Below are 20,620 nucleotides of genomic sequence, written 5' to 3' on the forward strand. Positions count from 1 at the left end.
TCAGGGGAGTATCACTGCAGGACATCTGCTCTGCAGCCAGCTGGGCTTCTCCCCATACGTTTATGCGTTACTACCGATTGGATGTCACCAAAACCTCGGTAGCACATTCTGTTTTAGGAGTGGGGTCTTCATAGCCCCTCCTTGTTATATTCCTTCACCTCCTGTTTACACATTGTTATGGTAACGAGGGTTGAATGGGCCGGTGGGCCATGCGCATTCATGTCACCAAGCATGCATTCACATTCCGGCCTGGGTGGTATATATGTGTTGCTGGGTTAATTACATGTGTGTGCCTCATACATGTTCCTGTCCTGTATGTGCGCAGCAGCTATGTGTGCGCATCAGGGCTGCCAGGGACATAATTATGGGACGTGTCATGCACCGCCCCTTTGGGGGTGACCATCTTTTTCTGGCTTTCAGAACCTCACTGTGAGTGTATTGGGCAATCGGGGAGCTGTCCATGTCTCTCCCATAGGTGGATCTCGAAACGAGATGATGAAAGAGAACAATAGGTTACTGTCGTAACCCCGGTTCTCTGAAACATTGAGTTACGACGGGCGAAATATTTTTTGGGCGAAATATTCCTTTAAGAGCCACAATGGTTAGAAAATATATTTTTTCTACATGTATATTGATTCATAGGCTAAAAAAAGAAACACAAGAATAAACCAAATTAAAAATGACTTTAGACTGATAGTATTATTTATTTCTTTAAATAAATATCAATGATATTGTGATAATATTGTTATTGAGATTTCCACTAGCCGTGATAATCATGTCATGTAAAATCTAATATTGTGACAGCCCTACAGTATATGATATGCACATTAATTTAATATGTTTATATTTCTTTTATACATCTCTATGTACAGTATATCAGCAGTTGTCATCTGTGTGTTTGTATTTCTCCTAAAACGTTTCAAAAGAAACATCAAAGTCAATCCTTAATTGAAACATACAGTATTGAAACTCCATTACTGGATCTTTTGAGCCATGAAAAGCAACCGCTGAGCCGTAACGTTTTCTCTGGGCACCGGCACTGTGATGGAAGTGTAAATGAATGAGCGTCTTTAAGAGATAAGAGAATGGCACATTAAGAAGATGAGCTTCACAGTGAGACGAATCGAACGGATTGTGTAGAAGAGGGATTCAGTTGGCTATCACGCTCCTGCTCAGAGCAATTTTTCATATCGGTGCCACTTTTTTTCTCTCTCTTTCTCAGCTCAACTTCATCCTTTTTGTGAATATCGTGCGGGTGCTCGCCACCAAGATCCGCGAGACCAACGCGGGCAGATATGACACGAGGAAACAGTACAGGTTTGTGAAGCGTCTTCATCTTCATGCCCTCTGAGCTTACGTCCTCTGTTTTTTCTTTTGTAGTTGTAAGTGCCCCAAAATTTGTAAATTCAATACGTCGGCTGTCATTGGAATGCTTGAAGCAATAGCATCCACTGCCTCTATATTGCTGTGAGTGGAAGCAATGCCTGTAGCTTACAGCAACTGTTTATTTCTTTATGTAATTTAGACGAAAACCTTTCATTTGAGAGCTTGATGGCAAAATTCCCCTTGGCTTAAAGATGCGACAATAAGCATCCCTTCCTATGTACAGTCATTCAATGATTGTGGCTTCTATCATTCCCATCTTGCATTACAATCAGCGTTGCATTTTAGGGATGCTGCATATTAGAGGTTTGAGCTTGTTACATGCTGAAAGAAACGTTGCTTCCATTTTAATTTGGCTTTGGGGAAAAAATGCTTTCAGACTCCGATAAATGCACAGTTGGGTGCTGGCAAGACAGAATGTTATTCTGGATGTATTCTAAACACAAACACAATGGCATGGGATGTAATTTTGGGCCACTAATAACAGTAATCAATTGGATTATTATTGCCTTCCCACTAATTTGCTGTCCGTGGTGCCACAGGTGTCAGACGGCACAGCTGGTAGGACAGACCGAAAGCCACAGACAGTCGTGTTTGTAAATACGTCAGTCAGCGTGGAGTCAAAGCAGATCAAAAGTGCATTTGTTCGACCGAAGGGCCCAGCCGATTCTCATGTTCTGGGGAAAAATGAACTTGCAATGCTACACGCTTATTTGATTTGACACATCGTATTTGATACGATGCTCCCATTACCAAAACACTTTGATCAAACTAGGTCAAATATCAAATAAAAAATGATTTACACCTCATAATCTTACAGAGTACCTTTCTTCCAATTATTTTCGATGACTCTTTTCATGACTAATTTTGCAAGACATTTTAACCTGTCTGGCAGGCAAGACATTTAATTCAGAACGACCCTTTTTCGTGTCACTGAGCACGACTTTCTATCTAACGTATTTTAATACGCTGTATCTTTCATATGTATAAATATACAAAATATACAGTATATCAATGCAATCTGATGAGAATTCGTACCTATCTTACAAGGTGGCTGTGTGAATTCCTATTTCCTACGATCTCATTTGTATGTTTTGTTATGATTTGACTTTGCCCCTGTGACGTTAGGTTTAGGGTAGCCATTTATCGTTGCTTTGCCACCTTGTGAAACTCGCGTTTTTAGCAAAATTAGCCTTTGCGGCTCTGATTTTAGGGTTTGGAGTGAGGTAAGGTGTTGGTTAGCCACCTCATAAAATATGTACGACTTTTGATAACAGGTTATAAATATATAAAGTTACATACACACGGTCTGTGTATTGCAAGTTGTGCTAAGTGACACGAAAAAAGTAGTGCTGACTGACGTGAAATAGGTGGAAATTCGTGTCCATGAACACAAATCAATAGATTCCAAATTTCGTGCCTATGCCACGATCTGTCTTGAGACTAGGTTGGATGAAAGGATGGTTTTCAGTGAACAATGGTTCAAATTTGGGTCTGGCTTTTACACAGATGGTTTGTATAGCTATTTGTATTTCTTTTTTCTCTTTAGGAAGCTTGCCAAATCCACGCTTGTGTTGGTCTTAGTGTTTGGAGTGCACTACATTGTGTTTGTTGGAATGCCTCACACATTTGAAGGTTTGGGCTGGGAGGTGCGCATGTACTGCGAACTCTTCTTCAACTCTTTCCAGGTAACTAAAAATAGATGCTTGTAATGCATATTTAATGCAATCAGTGATCCCTGCAAGTCAAGATGAATATGTTTTTCTCTTGATAATCTTAGAATCATGTATTATAATTTTTAGAGTAGGATAGCATCACTTACCATAATAAACACTGAGCATCTATTTGCATGATTTAGTATTGATTAAGATACTAAAGAAGGAAAAGTTGGAGGCAAGGTTTTGTGGCTGTAATGTCTTTATTTACAATCCAAGGAGGAACCTCAAGCTTTATTTTAAAAGGTGTTCTTGAAAAGTGATCATATACATTTGTGCATTCGGCAGACGGTTTTGCCTAAAGCAAAATTGCCGTATTGTTGAGCACACAATGAAAAGTATTTTTTTTAATTATAGCTTATTTAGTTTCACCTCACACACAGGCTTAGAATTAAACACTGTTGATTACACTTGGGAAGGAGTAAAGCAGGTTAGGAGAGCTATAAAAGAAAATCTGCACAACATAAAGACCAAAACTATTTTACTGCATTCTTGCATAAAAAATGATGCGCGATATAACTAAAAAAAGCATCACAAAAACAATTTCCCATGGAACTGAACCTGGAGTCCTTTATCAGCATGCGTACAATACAAAAGATGGAGGTGTGGTCAGTGAATTTGATATTGGTGAGAAACATGATTGTAAATGTATCTGCATTCAGCACAAGCATCACATTATGTAAACAGCTTTCAAGCAATTTCAAAAGCAACACAAAAATGCCCGAGGGGGAGTGGACAAAGTAGATAATATTATATAATTGAGACCACTATGTTAAATGTGTAATAATTCAATTAAATCAAATAAAACAAAGAACAGAGAAACAAAGGAACAGATACTAGGCTCCTGACAGTATACTTTAAACTTTCAACAAAACAAATAAAAGTGTACAAAGTTCAGTCCACCTTAGAGTTCTTCAAATAGGACTGACATCTAATGACACCCCACATTGATTTCTGTGATATTCAGTTGGGAGTGACAGGTGAGAGTCTTTCCTTCAGAGATGGGTTAGACCGTGACAGCATGTAGTTACATCTCGACATCAAAGAACAAATCACTCCCATGCCCACTTACCTAGAACACACACAACCAATTTCCACTAAACCTGAGCAATAAAAAAAGAAATGATATTTTGCAAAACATTTATTAGTTGACAGAGACTTGACTATTAAAACTAAACTATTAAACTAAATATCACTTTTTGTATGTCAGTAGATTCGCACTGTGTAACATGTTATCCTGTTTCTCTCTCCAGGGTTTCTTTGTGTCTATCATCTACTGCTACTGTAATGGAGAGGTGAGCATCTGCAGAGAGAAAGTGTTCACAGCAGAGGCGGATACAGAAAGTAGATGATAGGTGGGCCTGTAAAATTGTGGTTGGGCCAGAATAATTCGCATCACCCTTTCAACCGGAGTAATTTTTAAGAAAAATTAATGGACCGGTGTTCTGTCCCATTGTGGCCTCAAATGCAATTCACTAAACTTTGCTCTACAAATGAAACGGCATCACCGTGCAGTTGATTTAACACGGTCCCACGGCTTTGCGGTGCATGGCTTTCCCTGTATGCGTCAAAAGTCATTTTGCGGTTTTACAATGTTTGTTACAGGCTTGTCGGAGGCGTTTCAATTTTAATAACCGTCTCTTGTGAAAGTAAACTCTGTGTGTACCTCAGGAAAATGTCTGTCTGGTTTACAAAATATGGCATCTTTTTTATTGCTATTAAATCCATTAAAACTGTTCATGCCAATAAGAACTGAAGGAGCGTGACTTTCCATCAATTACAGTAATCGGATATTTTCTGTTCTTCTATCGCGGACTGATCTGGAGGTGGACAATTTTGATTTACTAATTCGGAAGCCAGTTGAATGAGAATATCAGTGGAGGCTGAAGCACTAAAGCCATTAGCACTCGACTCATCGGATGTTGCTGTTTGCGTTTTTACTTCCGTATTCTGACACATTTCCGAGTGAAAAGGAATTTCAAAGGAGAAAATTAGTGGGTGTGACTTGCGTTTTTCCCCGAGAATTGATTGGATGTGTAAAAACAGTTGTTGCATTGATTTTGAAATGAAACTGACAGCAGACTGACAGTTGAAAGGGAGGAGTTAACGGATGCTCTGGCTAAGCCATCTAATTTTGGTAATTTGAGATGGATAGTCATTTCAGGGCGGAAGTGCATTTTCAGATTTTAACTGAAGATGATGAGGGTACATGAATTTTAAAAACAAAATGACCCACATTGATAAGATATTTACTATAGACGGTGCAATATTTAATGAAAAAATAAGAATTGTCATTTTTAATTTCACTGGACTATAAAGCTCTAATTTCTGCATATTTCTAATACATCTGGCTTGGGCAGATGAGATTGTTATGCGACTGTTAAAATAAAAATAAAAAATTGCCAAGTTATTGGCATATGTCGATAATAAAGACCTCCCTACTTACCTTACTATACACTTTATTATTAAACACCTGTTAGGCATTTTTAAAATAGTTTCTTCATTTTGTTGAAAACAAATGCCTGTTTGATCTAAAATGTGAAAATGTAGACAAACTGAAGGTGGATTCGAACCTTCAACGTGATAGTGTCAAAAATTACTAGTTACGTGGCTTACCAACTACACCATTGGAGCTATTGGTGACTTGGTGGTGTTTTTACACTCTAAAATATACATGCTTTTGACGTCCACGCTAAATATATACAGTAGTCTATCTTTAATGAGCATCAATATGCACACTTTGTTTCCACTGTTTTGTCTGAATGCTAAACGCCGCCCCTGCTGTCTAGCCATGTTTACATGATCATTGAAAGAGAATCTACAGACAGCGATATTGGCGCGCAGTGTGACGGTCGTATCGTAACTGACATCACGTGAGCACATTCTTAATAATATTTGGATATTATTATTAATAAACAAACAATTCAAATGTTTTTATTTCATTTATACAATTCAAATTTAGAATTAAGTTATTAAATATATATTTAATAATATTTAATTCTTATTTTAAATAAATTAATTATTTTCTTGGCTCTGACTGGATGGGCCAGCTGTCAATCCCAGGCCCATCCATAGCTCCGCCCCTGGTTCACAGCAGCGGCCTGTAATAAAGAGTCACAGGACACATTCACACTGTCTTATTTCATTGGTCTGTGGGTTTGTGTCATACAGTCTGCTTAACACCTCACTGTTTTACCGTGTTTTGGGCCTTGAGTTTATTCCTTTTAGACGTTAAGAACAGTTCTTTTAAGTGACACGTCAGTTTTAAAACTGCACCAATCAAACACAGGGCTGTGGGCGGGACAAGCATCCAACATCTTGCAGCTATCGCTTGATGTCAACAGGTCTGTCATACTGCACAATAAAGTACTGCATTCATTTCAATTCATTAATTGAATGCAACCACTGTCATCATAACCGTGTTTGCAACTATCATAAGTTTTGACGAAAGTTTTCATCCACAAATGATGAAGAAAACATTGCGTTAAGAAAACATATTGTGAGGCTGTGCAGAAGAACAATTAGAAGAACAGATGTAGACTGAAGAGGAGGAGTGGCTAGAGAAAGTTGATTTGTTCATTCATTTATTTCCACAAGAGGAGCGGGTATGACTGGAGCAAAGGTTTGTTTTGTGCTGGTGTGCGAGGGGTTAGAAAATCATTTACATTTTGTCATGCCGTTTCTCTACCAACACACTTTCACTTATCAATGCAGATGAAAAACTCCTCTCCTGCTGGAGGTGGAAAGTGTTCGACCTTAAACAAACTACCTGCTCAGAAAGCATTAGAAGAGACCTGCGGAGGCACACAGTGGCATACAGTATGCATGACAGGAGTGTATTTATTATTTGTAACATTGCTTTTCTAAATGCAAAGAACATGCTGTGTGATGAGGATGAAATTCTTCAGGAGGGCAGAAATGAGAGCCTGTGTGAATACAAAAAGTTGTTTCAGTTGTTAATTTCGCGTGTACCACCAGGGTCTCGACTGGGCTCAGGAGCGGACTCTTGGGCTCGTCTTGGCTCAGGAGCAGACTCTTGGGCTCGTCTTGGCTTAGGAGCGGACTCTTGGGCTCGTCTTGGCTCAGGAGCAGACTCTTGGGCTCGTCTTGACTCAGGAGCGGACTCTTGGGCTCGACTAGGCTAAGGAGCGGACTCTTGGGCTCGACTGGGCTCAGGAGTGGACTCTTGGGCTCGACTGGGCTCAGGAGCGGACTCTTGGGCTCGACTAGGCTAAGCAGCGGACTCTTGGGCTCGACTGGCCTCAGGAGTGGACTCTTGGGCTCGACTGGGCTCAGGAGCAGACTCTTGGGCTCGACTTGGCTCAGGAGCGGACTCTTTGGCTCGTCTTGGCTCAGGAGCGGACTCTTGTGCTCGACTGGGCTCAGGAGCGGACTCTTGGGCTCGACTGGGCGGACTCTTGGGCTCGACTGGGCTCAGGAGCAGACTCTTGGGCTCATCTTGGCTCATGAGCGGACTCTTGGGCTCGTCTTGGCTCAGGAGCGGACTCTTGGGCTCGTCTTGGCTCAGGAGCGGACTCTTGGGCTCGTCTTGGCTCAGGAGCGGACTCTTGGGCTCGACTGGGCTCAGGAGCGCACTCTTGGGCTCGACTGGGCTCAGGAGCGGACTCTTTGGCTCGACTGGGCTCAGGAGTGGACTCTTGGGCTCGACTGGGCTCAGGAGTGGACTCTTGGGCTCGACTGGGCTCAGGAGTGGACTCTTGTGCTCGACTGGGCTCAGGAGCGGACTCTTGGGCTCGTCTTGGGCACCAGGGACCACAGGACCTCTGAGACCAACGGGCCTCTGAGACCACGGGACTTGGGACTACTGGACTTGGGACCACTGGCGAGGCGGCCATGATGGCTGGAGGTTCTGGGCTGGCGGCCATCTTGCGAACGGGCTTTAGACTGGAGGCCATCTTGCGAGCGGGCTCTGGGCTGGCGGCCATCTTGCGAACGGGCTCTGGGCTGGCGGTCATCAATGCGGGGCATGCAAGCTGCCATAAAAAGACTGGCTCCTTGGCCATCAGAGCCGAAGGCCTATTGCCCCTACCCAAAAAACATCCAGGGGAGGCTTCCTCCTCCACCATACCCACGGTGAAGGGAGACCTGCAAAACAGTAAGACAAAGTCAATATATTGTGCCGGTTACCAGCTAGGGTCCTCCTCGAGCAAGTTCAAACTAGTGATCTGATCAAGCCCCGACCAGAAACAGTCCTTCAACATGTCCTCATCGCCTTGCACATTTTGGCTGAGCCACAGAAATTCTTCCACGAAAACCTCAATGCTGCGACCATTCTGAAAAATTGAACATCGTTTCGTCAGTGGATCACCATAGGTACCTGCTGAGATATTTGGTTTGGCTGCTAGATCCATTTTTGAGTCAGGGGCAATGGATTGTGGGAACTGTAGTGAAAACTGGAAGTCCGGGCAATGTCTGTAGTAGAGGTCTTCAGGGAGGAACCGGGACCCGAGGACCCGACCCAGGACCCTTACGGGTTCCGGGTCTGTTTAACATTGTGTGTAATATCCGAGTCAATCGGAGAACACCGTCGCGATCAGGTGTCAGTCAGCACTGCGTGTGTTTAGTAGCGTGCATCTCGTAAAATTAGGACGAGAAAAGTGAGTCTGGAAATAAGGGAAAAAACTCCAGCATCCTCAGTCGTCAGCAGCAAAACTCCGCCGCAAAATTACTCAACACAGTGATCATGGATACCTTATGAGTGATGTGGGGAAAATGGAGTATTCCACTTTTTCCTTATGTTTATAATAATATGAATGAACAGTCTTGTTATATCTAAATATTTTGGTCAGACTCAGCTCAGAGAGCACAGAGATGATAGCAAACAAGTGCTGCTAATGTCAGCAGTCATGGATGGCATTAAACGAGCAATCATTATTGTAGTTCAACAGGGCAAACAGTCAAAGTTTTATTTTACTTGAGTCGAGAGAGAAAAACAACGCAAACGTGCAGTCGCTGTCGATCGTCACCATGACAGCAAGCAGACTTGAAGCTGGAATAATGAATGGAATTAAACATGTTCGTTCGAGAGAGGAATAACATGAATGAAACAAATGAGGATTGCATCACAGTCAGGGAGGAAGAAGGCCACTTACAGGTAAGACAAATGGTTTATTTTCGCAACTTGTTTACGGACTGAATTTGCTGTGGAATATGTGCTGACCGGGTCGAGTCGGGTCCAGCCGGGTTCGAGTCCAGTTTTCAAATAATATTCGGGTTCGAGTCAGGTTCGGGTAGTAAATGTATGATTTGTCTCTGTTCTGCACTGGTCCGGGTCCAACTTTAAAATTATTAGTTTTCAAGTTTATCATAGTTGTATTCATATTTTGAATTAGCTTTTGTTTTTATATTTTTTGTTTTTATGTTAATGTTCATTAGAAATTTTAAATGCTTTTGTCATTTTATTATCTATTTCTTTATTTTTTTGTGCTGCTATATATGTTGCATTTAATTTTATTTCAGTTTTTAGTTTAAATCTTTTTTTCAGTGAATATGGTTAGTGCCTTAACTTAAACTTGTTTCAGTTTATTGCTTAGGCAATATGTCTAATTTTCATTTTCATTAGCATTAATTCATTTGACAAATACTTTTATCCAAATCCACTTACAGTTGAAGAAAACTGTTCCTGAACTTGTCTGAACAAGAAAAGTTGGAAAAGCAGCATAAAACACTTTTTAAAAGTTTGTAATGGGCAAATAAAAAGTGCATTAAAAATCATGTTTACAATGTTGCAAAATGAATGACTATATTCTTGTGAAGATTTCGACTCGCACGTCTGGCAGAGATGCCAGATGCTACAGGAATGCTACATTTTATCGGTACACAAATTCCTCAGCAAGGGCAGCACCAGAGCTACAGGAAACAAAGAAAATAAGCAAACATTCAGCCAGCCCTAGTTGCATCTGAAACAAATTCTTCTGTTTAGTCTGTTTAATTCCACCATCTGCTCAGTTATTTTTGAAGTATACATCCTACATGAGCTCGAGTCTTCTGAACCACAGACGCTAATACAAGTATCATCAACTTTAATCCTCAGGTCCAGACGGAGATCAAAAAGACGTGGACGCGGTGGAACCTCGTCTTTGATTGGAAGGGCCCGGTGATATGTGGGAGCTACCGCTACGGCTCTGTACTGGCCGGCCTCAACAACAGCACCAGCAGTCAGTCACAGCTGGCCGGCAGAGGCTCGGGCACACACTCCACCACGCTCTTCTCCAGCCGAGTCTACCGCAGCAGCGGGGGCCTGACCATCAGCACCCATGCCGCTCTGCCAGGCTACGTGCTCAATTCGGACGCTGACAGCTTGCCACCATCCATACCCGAGGAGCCTGAGGACAGCGCCAAGCAGGTGGATGACATCCACCTGAAGGAATCTCTGCCCACGAGACCCAGCAGTGGCCTGGAGGATGATGAAGAAACTCTGTAAATAATGATGCAGTAACAGTTGTGTGTGCCAGTGGTTGAGATCAAATATGACAGCATGTTCCATTTAATGCACACTGCCGTGGAAAGCAACTTCCTCTCTGCAAAAGACACTTCCTGTCAGAGATGTGACGTAGATTTGTTGGCACGATGGCATTAGCAGACAGATTGATATGTTCATGACAAGATGTCTCCTTCTCTTACTGTGACAAAAACGTATGGCAGATCTGGAATTGCTAATAGGGGAAACTTTGAATGGTTGCTTCACATGCATTTGGAACTGCCAGCGGCGAGAAGTGAATGTTTAATTGCATTGTCAACATATTTTCTAATTCTGGTTTCCTTTGCTAAAAATCATGAGAATCCAGTGTTTTTATGTGGTGAAAAGCATGACTTTCCACATATTTGTAAACTTACTTGAGGCGACTCAGGATGAGGGATTGTTTAAAAAAAGAAGAGCTCGGGGGAATAACAGATTTATTGAGGCCTCCGTCATACTTTCTGTACCATTCCAGAGGATGGATTTGAATAATTGAATTGCATTTGTTATGTGGACAGTAAAATTATCATTGTTGGTTTTGTGCTTCACACTTTTATTATAACATATTGTAAATCTGAAAGTTTGACACAGTGAAAGCGCATTACCTCATAATATTCACTAGCATCAAGCCAATCAGCTGTAAGCTGGAGACTAGACTTCAGCCACAGGAGAATGAATGGATAAATTTGTATCCTAATTTATTTTTTAACATTTGATAATAAAGGAAGTAATGTAGATTTGTCATGAGAAGCCATTGAGTGCAGTGTTAGAATAATTGTTCCCCTACGTAAAGATATCTGCTGGTGCGGGTGTTCCTAGGCAACCTGATCTCACATAACTATTTGCTAATTCGTATGAATTCATAAGATTTTTAAAATGAAACAATACTGAAGCCCCTCCCCTAAACCCAACGTCAGTGGCGTGAAAGCAAATTGTACTACAACGTACAAATAAGATTGTATGAAATCATACAAATTAGCCTCCTCTTAAAACAGTTACGAATTCCTGAGATTGTATTGTCCTAGTAGCGGTCTTAAAGGTATAGTTTACCCCAAAATGAAAATGCTCTTGTGAATTACTCACCCTCACGTTGTTCTAAACCTGTATACATTTCTTTGTTTGGTTGAATACAAAGATATTTGGAAGAATGTTAGCAACTGACAGTTCTGAGGCACCATTGACAACCATATAGTATAAAATGGTAGTCCCAGAACTGTTTGCTTTCCTAAATTCCTCAAAATGCATTCTTTTTATGTTCAACAGAACAAAAAATACACAATATTTTTCCTGGTAGTCAATGATTCCTCAGAACTGTTGATTGCTAACATTCTTCCAAATACGTTTGTGTCCAAACGAACAAAGAAATGTATACAGGTTTGGAACAACTTGAGGGTGAGTAATTCATGACAGAATTTTCAGTTTTGGGTGAACTATGCCTTTAACTACCTTAACCATAGTTTGTGATCCAGCTTGTGCTGATAAACAGGGTCAATAGTATTCTCTAATTTACAAATACTAACTAATTCTCATATTCTATTTTCTAAGCCAAAATTTGAAACCAACACTGAAATTCATACTTTTATAGGCAATTTTTTGACCAGGGACCTCAGAAATGATCAGATTCTTAATATATAAAAATATTAGGGCTATTCTATCATTTAATGTCATTTATTTATTCACTTATTTTTGCAGAACACTTGAAGTCTGTGGACTAAAAAGGAGCTCATCTTGGGTTGCAAATCTACTTTTTTTGCTTTTAACCCATGCCAAGTTTGATCATCTTTACAAGAACATCTAAACCCCTGTTTCAGTCTAAGCCTGTTTCTTGTCATATTGTGGTTTGTCCAAGAATTTTTTGTGAGTTTAGCCTTCTCCGAAAAGGCTAGTTTGGTTTATGAGAAGACATTAAAAAAGTGTGTCAGAATAATTCATACAGAATAATTACCTTAGTGTGCATAATGAATTATTTGAATGGAAAATATTGTTATACTGATATTTTTTATTTGGTTCAGAGAGAACAAGGACAACCTTTGCAGAGATACAGTAGCAATGGGTCATGGGTTTCATTGAAAAAATCCCAAATTCATTTTTTGAGCATACATACAGTATTTAAAAATAAAGGTGCCTAAAAGGTTCTTCACAGCAATGCCATAGAACCATTCAAAGAACCATTTAGCCAAAGGTTCTTTAAAGAACCATCTCTTTCTTACTTTATAACTAAAGAACCTTTTTTCGCTACAAAGAACCTTTTGTGGAGCAGAAAGGTTCTTCAGAATTTAAGTTCTTTATGGAACCAAAGGTTTTTCTATGACTATGAAGAACCTTTTGAAGCACCTTTTTTAAGAGTGTACATACACACATACATGCAGGACATTTCACTGTTTTCCTACTCCGTACTCAGTAGTTCCTGTGTGCAGTATGGTAAATTCTAAAGGTTATTACTCATGTGCTGTCCAAAATGACACAAGAAAGACAAGTCATACTCAACTTAACCATCAGAATTTTGAGAAAGAATTAACCATTTCTATTTAGGGGCTTCTGCTTTTTGTTTTTAAACCAGTTTTTTTAAATATGTTAATGGACCATCATAAAGCATGTTCTTAAATTACATAATGTGACTAATACATATGATTATAAAATACAGTGTGCTGTGACTGTCTAAACTAATAATAGGCTAGAAAGGGTGTAGCGTGGAGTGTAAAGTAATTGACTTGTCAGTTGATACATGCCCTTATGAAAGAAAATGGTTTAGTGAATTCACTCCATTACACAGAAGATGTTAAAGTTATGATAAAATTAATATGGTGTTCATCATAGAATATACCCTACATGTCTGGAAGTCATAAAGTGTCTTAAAACGATCCATTTCATAGCCTATTCTTATGCTGTGTTCACACCAAACACGTTCGCATCGCGTTCCTTGCTCATTGTTACTCGTGGGAATAGTTTGTTATATTCGCGTGAGTGACACGAAAAACATCACGCGACAGGGAGTGTCTTCACGCGTCCGGACCCGTCAAACAGTAGCGGCCCTATTGTACGCCCGGCGCAAGGCGCAGCGCAAGTGTTTTTGCTAGTTTCCGCCCGACGCAGTTCTCATTTTCTCGTCCTGCGCCGCGTTGTTTAAATAGCAAATGCATTTGTGCTCATTTGTGCGCCCATGGGCGTGTTGGTCTAAAAAACAGGTGTGCTCAGGCGCATTGCTATTTTGAGGAACTGAAAATAGACTGCGCCATGACCAACTCAAACCTGGTCTAAAGTCTAAAGTCAATGGCGCAATATATTTTTTTAAAAAGAGCGCATTAGTAGAAAATGCGCCTCTGGGCGGGTCCACATACAACGCGCTTTCACTTTACTTATTACACAGAAGGAAGCGCAGCAGCACACAAACATGCCAAATATAAAAATAAATGGATTACAATGTAACAGATTATTATTGTGTACGTAAAGATAAAAATCCGGCTTGTCATGTAGATGATCTGCTCGCGCGCTTTAATTTCACGCACGAGCAGATGCGTTTCCTCTCTAGAGAAGCGTCCAGTCTTTGCTCTTAAAGGGAATGAGAGATGAGACTCTGTTACGCCCAAAAAACACTCGTGACAACCCGTTTAGACCATGCGCCCGGGCGCGCCGACCGTTTTCCCGTCGTTAAATTAGCAAAAGTGGATTCGGACACGCCCTGAGTGCATCTGCGCTTTAAACCATGCTTATATCGTGAAAATAGGGCCCAAGGTGTCAATAAGCTCTTTTTGCAAATTTCTCGCTAGGGTTAAAATTTTTCAACTTGACGCGATTGACATCTTCGTGGCAATCATGCCGCCCGAATTTGCATCACCCGGCGCGAGTTCGCGTCTATTCGTGTCTTTGCATTGACTTTGTATGTAATATACTCGTTCAAATCATTTAATTTGCGTTTGGTGTGAACACATCATTAGAGAATTAATGCACATTAGTGTAAAAAGACTATTTTACAAATCTTTACAAATTTTACACAATATTATCTCAATCACCTGTACAAGTTAAAGGGTAAAACACTATACACTCTTTTGCTATAAACACAAAATCAAAACTGATATGGACCACGCTCACCCATAGTCATATGGGTTAGTCAATTTTAAGTGATCTTTTGTTTGTTGGTTAAATTGAAGAAGCACTGTATTGTTATTGTTGTTTTTTTATTGCAAACTAATAATTTAATATATTTCTAAACGGATTATAGGATATACTTCGCTGACAGCAATGATACATTAAACATATAGTAGCAGTCAAGATGGTTTGCTGTACACCAGGATGAGAGGTGTTTTATCAGTTAAAACAGTTTTTACTGGGTATAACAGCTGTTGGAAAAAGGACACACCATAAAAGCTTTACAAACCAACATAAAGACAACATCTAATGCAAGCATGGGGCTATAAATACACAGGTTATGTGGTAACTATGAGAAAGAGTTGAACATATTTAGAAAGAAACCATGGAAACAAATGAGCAATGAACATATCAAACTAAATCCAAAACAGGAGACACTGTGAAAATGGCATGCCAGTACTCAATATAATTATTAGAATCATCTCATCCTATATAAGTGTATGTCAAATTGGTTCTTTTATAATGGGGTTTTCTGCACGATTTCCATTTATACTTAGAATTGATATTCTTGAACTTGATTTTTCAAATGTTTGAGTTTCAAAAACATAATTCTTTCTTTCTCCCTCTTATATCCACAGCAAAACTGAAATCCGTAAACGCAGCAAAACTATTTCTCATAACAGATTTCCAAATGAGATGTGTTTTGTTTTTGCTGTAAATGCAATGGGTCTTATCACTCTGGACTCATAACAAAATTATGTTTTGACAAACAGACCAAACTGATTCACTGACAGCAGCAGAACGGGAAAATAAAAGTCAATTTAACCATTTTTGTTGTCACTTGCAAAACATACTCTAACTATAATAATATTATAAACTATAATAAAATATTTGCTATTTACATGTTCCTTGCCATTTTTTATTTGGCATGTCTAGTTTGAAAGGCTGTCACTGATGCGTTTTTGGCAGCGAAATGAACCAAACATGAATTTTTTTAAGTGAAATCGAAATCACTCTTGTGACTTCTATTAAAGGTCAATGTTGGATGGTGGTTTATAAGTAAAAATTATAATTTGTTGAGAATATAAATGAGATTTTTTTCTGCTGGATCCTGTCTGCTTCATTCTATTGCTGTTGAACATGTGTAGCTCATTAAAATGCATGTAAATGTGCTTTGCTTGGGCATGTGTCATTATTGTTACTGGTGCTTGCTATATGGGCAAATGGATATTTCGGTTATTGATCTCCAAAACATTCCAAATCACTCCAAATTCCCAATATGTCTGGGACACATGAGAAATTTGTTCAAATGTGAAAATATATTAAATTGATTGAATTACATTGATTTCTTTCACATCATAATTTACAGTATAACACACCAGAAACACAAGCAATTCATCACAAACTTAAAAGGTTCAAATCCTGAAAACCTTGGAAGTTTCTGCCATTTCTTTAGAAACTCACTGTCAGCGTGGAGACAGGTTTTGCTCCCCTGGGTCAAAGTCTGAGAGATCAGATGTGCTCCCCCTAGTCTCCAAAGACTTGATCATGTCTACTGACTTCCCTGAACCAGTTTCCATGTGGAAATGAATGCTTTCTGGATCTTCACTACGCTAACAGCATGATCACATCACTCAACTGTGTGCCCGTGTGTGCTCACAGTACAAACACATGTATAAAGGTTATTAGGGTTGAGAAACAAGAAGGGCAAAACACCTGAAGACTCGACTGTTGGTGTGGTGGAAAACAAACCGGAATGTAAAATTGAGTGACTAAAGAATATTTTTTTACTTTGTAAAGTAAAAATTCAAGGTCTTTGGTTAAAAAAAGATTACATCACAAAGTAATGATGACTCCAATAAAATAAGGGATGATTGACTCACCATTTCTTTCCATCTGTTGTTCTGACTTGTGCGCTAGGGCAAGGGTGCACTAAGGACTGTTCTTCTGGTACATTTTCTTAAAGTTGATTATAGATGACTCTTGTACTTCTATGCAGAAAGTTTAGTTGGTTTTCTAAAACAAGTAGCTAGCATTATATGTTGACGTACAGTATGTGAAACTTGCAGTACAATGAATGAGAAAAGCATTAACAGGAAGTGACATCATTGCTTCTGTCAGGAGTTTAATTTTAAAACGCCTTTATAAACATTCAATTTAGTTTTATTTATGTAGCGCTTTTCACAATGTTTCATTGTTGCAAAGCAGCTTTACAGGAAGAAAGACAAAAATAAACAAAAGTTAGTATTAGTATTAAAATAACAAGAGTCATAAACATAAGAGTCAACTTTCTGAAGCATGTCAGACTGGTATTTAACAATCACTTCGTGTTGCATTACAAAAATACTCAACTTCAAGTTGAATTATGTTTAATTGGGTTTGAAAGGCTTTTAACCAAAATAGTTGTTTTGGAAGTGTGCCCTCTTCTTTATTTAATTAATTTATTATGCATTTAGCCTAAAGGTGTTCTCTGACAAGTAAAGTGCAAAGTGAACAAAAAACACGCCCAACAATTACTAGGCAATGAATTCAGATGCAGTCTTTGGCAGAAGTGCCCAGACTCAACAGGAGGCTCTTGACTATTATAAGAAAACACAATATAAAGAGGTTCATTCATTTATAATGTCAGGAAAGTTTTCGTTAAATTGAACCGCTTGTGTGGTATTTAAAAGAAGAGGACATGAATCATGTCAAATAACAAAATGCTACACCATATTCACACAAACACCTCTTTGCCTCTCTTAAAATGTTGCTTGTCTTAATTAACAATATTTCCACTTTACATTAACTCAAAATAATACAATTACATCGCTAGTGTGAGGGGAACGTTGCTGTTCTTCATTCAGTGAGATTAACGGTCTCACTGAATGAAGAGAGTCAAAACTCTCTCAAATCCAACAGCATACTAAAGAGGCAGAACCCATTATACTGAATGATACCAAATTTAATGGTGGCTGGCTTTTACTTACAAGTGTTGTCATCACTTTAATTAAAATCTTGTACTGACACATACACATGCAAAATGTGAAGATGACTCCAAACTAGCTTCCGTGTCACCGATTCCAAAAAAGCCTTCATCTGACCCCGTAGTTTATTCAAATTTTAGACTAATCTCAAATCTACCATTTTTATCAAATTTTTTGGAAAAAATAGTATTTATGCAGATGCAAAACTATCTAAATAGGAATGGTATTTCAGATATATTTCAGTCTGGTTTTAAAACGCTACACAGCACTGAGACCGCCCTTTTGAAAGTCTATAATGACATTCTAATGTCCACTGATGCTGGTAATATGATGGCATTAATGTTGTTAGATCTCAGCTCTGCATTTGACTTTGTTGACCACGATATCTTACGATCTCGCTTGGAGTGTTGCATCGGTGTCGGAGGCACCATACTAAGTTGGTTTCGATCCTTCCTGTCCAACAGAAGATTCTCAGTAAATATAGGGACGCACTCTTCTTCTGTTGCATATGCTACATGTGGTGTTCCTCAGGGATCAACTCTGGCACCGTTACTATTCTCACTATACATGTTACCCATTGGCTCAATATTTAGGAGATTTGGGGTATCCTATCATTGCTATGCCGATGACACGCAACTTTACATACCAGTTATGCGTAACAACAGGTCCATAAACCAACTAACAGACTGTCTTCAAGATTTGAAAGCGTGGCTATCCAATAACTTTCTGCACCTGAATGAAGGAAAAACACAAATTGTCCTGTTTGGGCCTACGGAAAAAACTGATCTGAGCACTGTTGAACTGGGTTCTCTCACCCCATATTGTTCATATGTTGCTAAAGATCTAGGCTTTATTTTGGCCAGCGGCTTAAAACTGAACAAACAAATTAACACTGTAGTCAGCTCCAGCTTTTACCACCTATGAAGATTAGCAAAAGTTAAACCCTTCCTTAGTAGGAAGAGTTTTAAGTTAGTAATTCATGCTTTTATTTCATCACAGCTTGACTACTGCAATTCGCTGTATCGTGGGCTGCCTGTCTCATTTATTCATAGACAATTGGTCCAAAATGCGGCTGCCCGCTTCCTCACGGGCAGTAGGAAAAGGGACTACATTACCCTATACGTTCACTGCACTGGTTACCGGTTCAGTATCGTATTGAATTCAAAATCTTGTTGGTTGTCTACAAAGCCCTAAACAATCTCGTTCCTCAAAATCTGTCAGAGCTGTTACAGAGCATAATCCAGGCAGATCGCTGAGATCACAGACCAGTCATCTTTAACGGGTACCCAGATCTAGACTACGATGTAGGGGGGACAGAGCACTGGTAGCTGGCCCAAAGTTGTGGAACAAATTGCCTTTATTTATCAAAACAGCGCCCACTGTGTCTGAGTTCAAAAGTCTTTTAAAAACCTATCTGTTTTCTTGTGCGTTTCATGTCTTGTAAAGGTATAATGTTAATTTCTGTTAATGGACATAGGAAACTTTGTTCAACTTTGGTCAACCAAGGTTGTTTTAAATGTGCTTTATAAATCGAATAAACTTGAAACTTGAAAATAATCTCTGAGCATTGGTCCAAATCTGCCGTTTGAGTGAAGTATGTGATGCATGGATCAATTCTCAAAAGACACTCCCTCACTAAAGTGGCTAAAAACAACAAAGCGCTTGGCTGCACATCTATAAAACATGCTGCTTTAACATTTGGACGGGACTTTAATAACTAATGGAAAGGACTGACTAATCTTTCCCACACAATGGCAGTTTCTCATTATAGGAAACTGTTCTAGAATGATGACACACACCCCAGTCACATAAAAAACTGATTATCGAAAACAGCCTTTAGTTCTCTGTATTATAATGCCGTTTACCACTGTGACCTGTGTATTATATTCTTTTAATACATTACAAAAAAGTGACTGCCAAGGCAATCTTGAACTAATACCTTAACCCCTAAAGCAATGTAGGTATTAAATGTAGACTACTGTGTAATGTACTGTATTAAACTTCATTGTTTAAACTCTCACACACAGTTTGTTCTACAAGATTTGCACTTTAATTTTGCTGCATGTTGAGTAGTGGTGTGTTATTTTCAATTTTGTAAAAAAGAAAATAAATAAATAATTCATTTAAATCGACCTAAGCCATTTAGGGATGATAACACCCTGGCAACCTCTCACAACACCTGTAAGAGTGTGTTTTGCACAAGTAGGCTCTTCACACTTTTTTTCTTCAGGAAAGTGGCAAAAAAACCTTTTCAACACGTAGTAAGATTATTCTGCAATACTAGACTCAGCGGTTTACTCTGTAGGATTATGCCACGGTTGAGCTTGCCAATATGACTGGGGGTTAAAGTTGTTAACATGCTGAGGAGGCAAGAGACAGAGTTTAGCCCCGAGCACACTCCATTACTAACTTTGGGAACACATTGTATTCAATCTTAGGGAACTGACATTTACCTTGACTTGCACTTCATTAATGATGCTTCTGGTGGAGCGCTAACCGAAACGGTATTGTTTGGGGTTTGACACTGTGTACAGGATGCCAAGTAGGGGGAGGAAACAAAATGTTTAAGGTATTTCAGCGCAGTCGGCAGCTACTATAATGATACTAGAGAAGAACTATCCCAGCTGTGAGATATCCAATCTGTCAATGATCCTTGTTATTTACAATTCTCATCCTTTAAGTGTCAATTCAACAGTATGAAACTGTCCTGCAATGTGTATTAAGATGTTTGCAGAATGTGCATCTACTGCACTGCTGGTTGGTTATTTGACTATATGTGCAAATATTCCACCATCGCTCCTGTAGACAATATTTACAGTGCAAGGTATGAAAAAAAATCTGTAAGCGTGAAATACCCAGGTGACCTATTACACCTGCTAAATGTGTGTTATGCAATGTACTTAATACAATAATACAGATGCAATGCACTTTATCTAACCTTCCAATTCCACTGGATGAATAAGAAATAATAAGCTGCCTTTTAACATGTT

The 20,620-nt window shown here is 39.4% G+C and overlaps 1 protein-coding gene across 1 annotated transcript in view; it reads left to right on the forward strand.

Moving 5' to 3' along the window:
* pth2ra (parathyroid hormone 2 receptor a) overlaps positions 1 to 11,946 on the forward strand; it is a 77,776-nt gene extending 65,830 nt beyond the window's left edge. The window contains exons 10-13 of the mRNA XM_057335882.1: positions 1,223 to 1,317; positions 2,933 to 3,071; positions 4,352 to 4,393; positions 10,153 to 11,946. Coding sequence (XP_057191865.1) covers positions 1,223 to 1,317; positions 2,933 to 3,071; positions 4,352 to 4,393; positions 10,153 to 10,542 — 666 coding nt within the window. The 3' untranslated portion in view covers positions 10,543 to 11,946. The remainder of the gene's footprint in view (positions 1 to 1,222; positions 1,318 to 2,932; positions 3,072 to 4,351; positions 4,394 to 10,152) is intronic.
* The last annotated feature ends 8,674 nt before the right edge of the window (positions 11,947 to 20,620 follow it).

This window comes from Triplophysa rosa, linkage group LG6 (genome assembly GCF_024868665.1).
Source record: "Triplophysa rosa linkage group LG6, Trosa_1v2, whole genome shotgun sequence".
Taxonomy (NCBI): Eukaryota; Metazoa; Chordata; class Actinopteri; order Cypriniformes; family Nemacheilidae; genus Triplophysa; species Triplophysa rosa.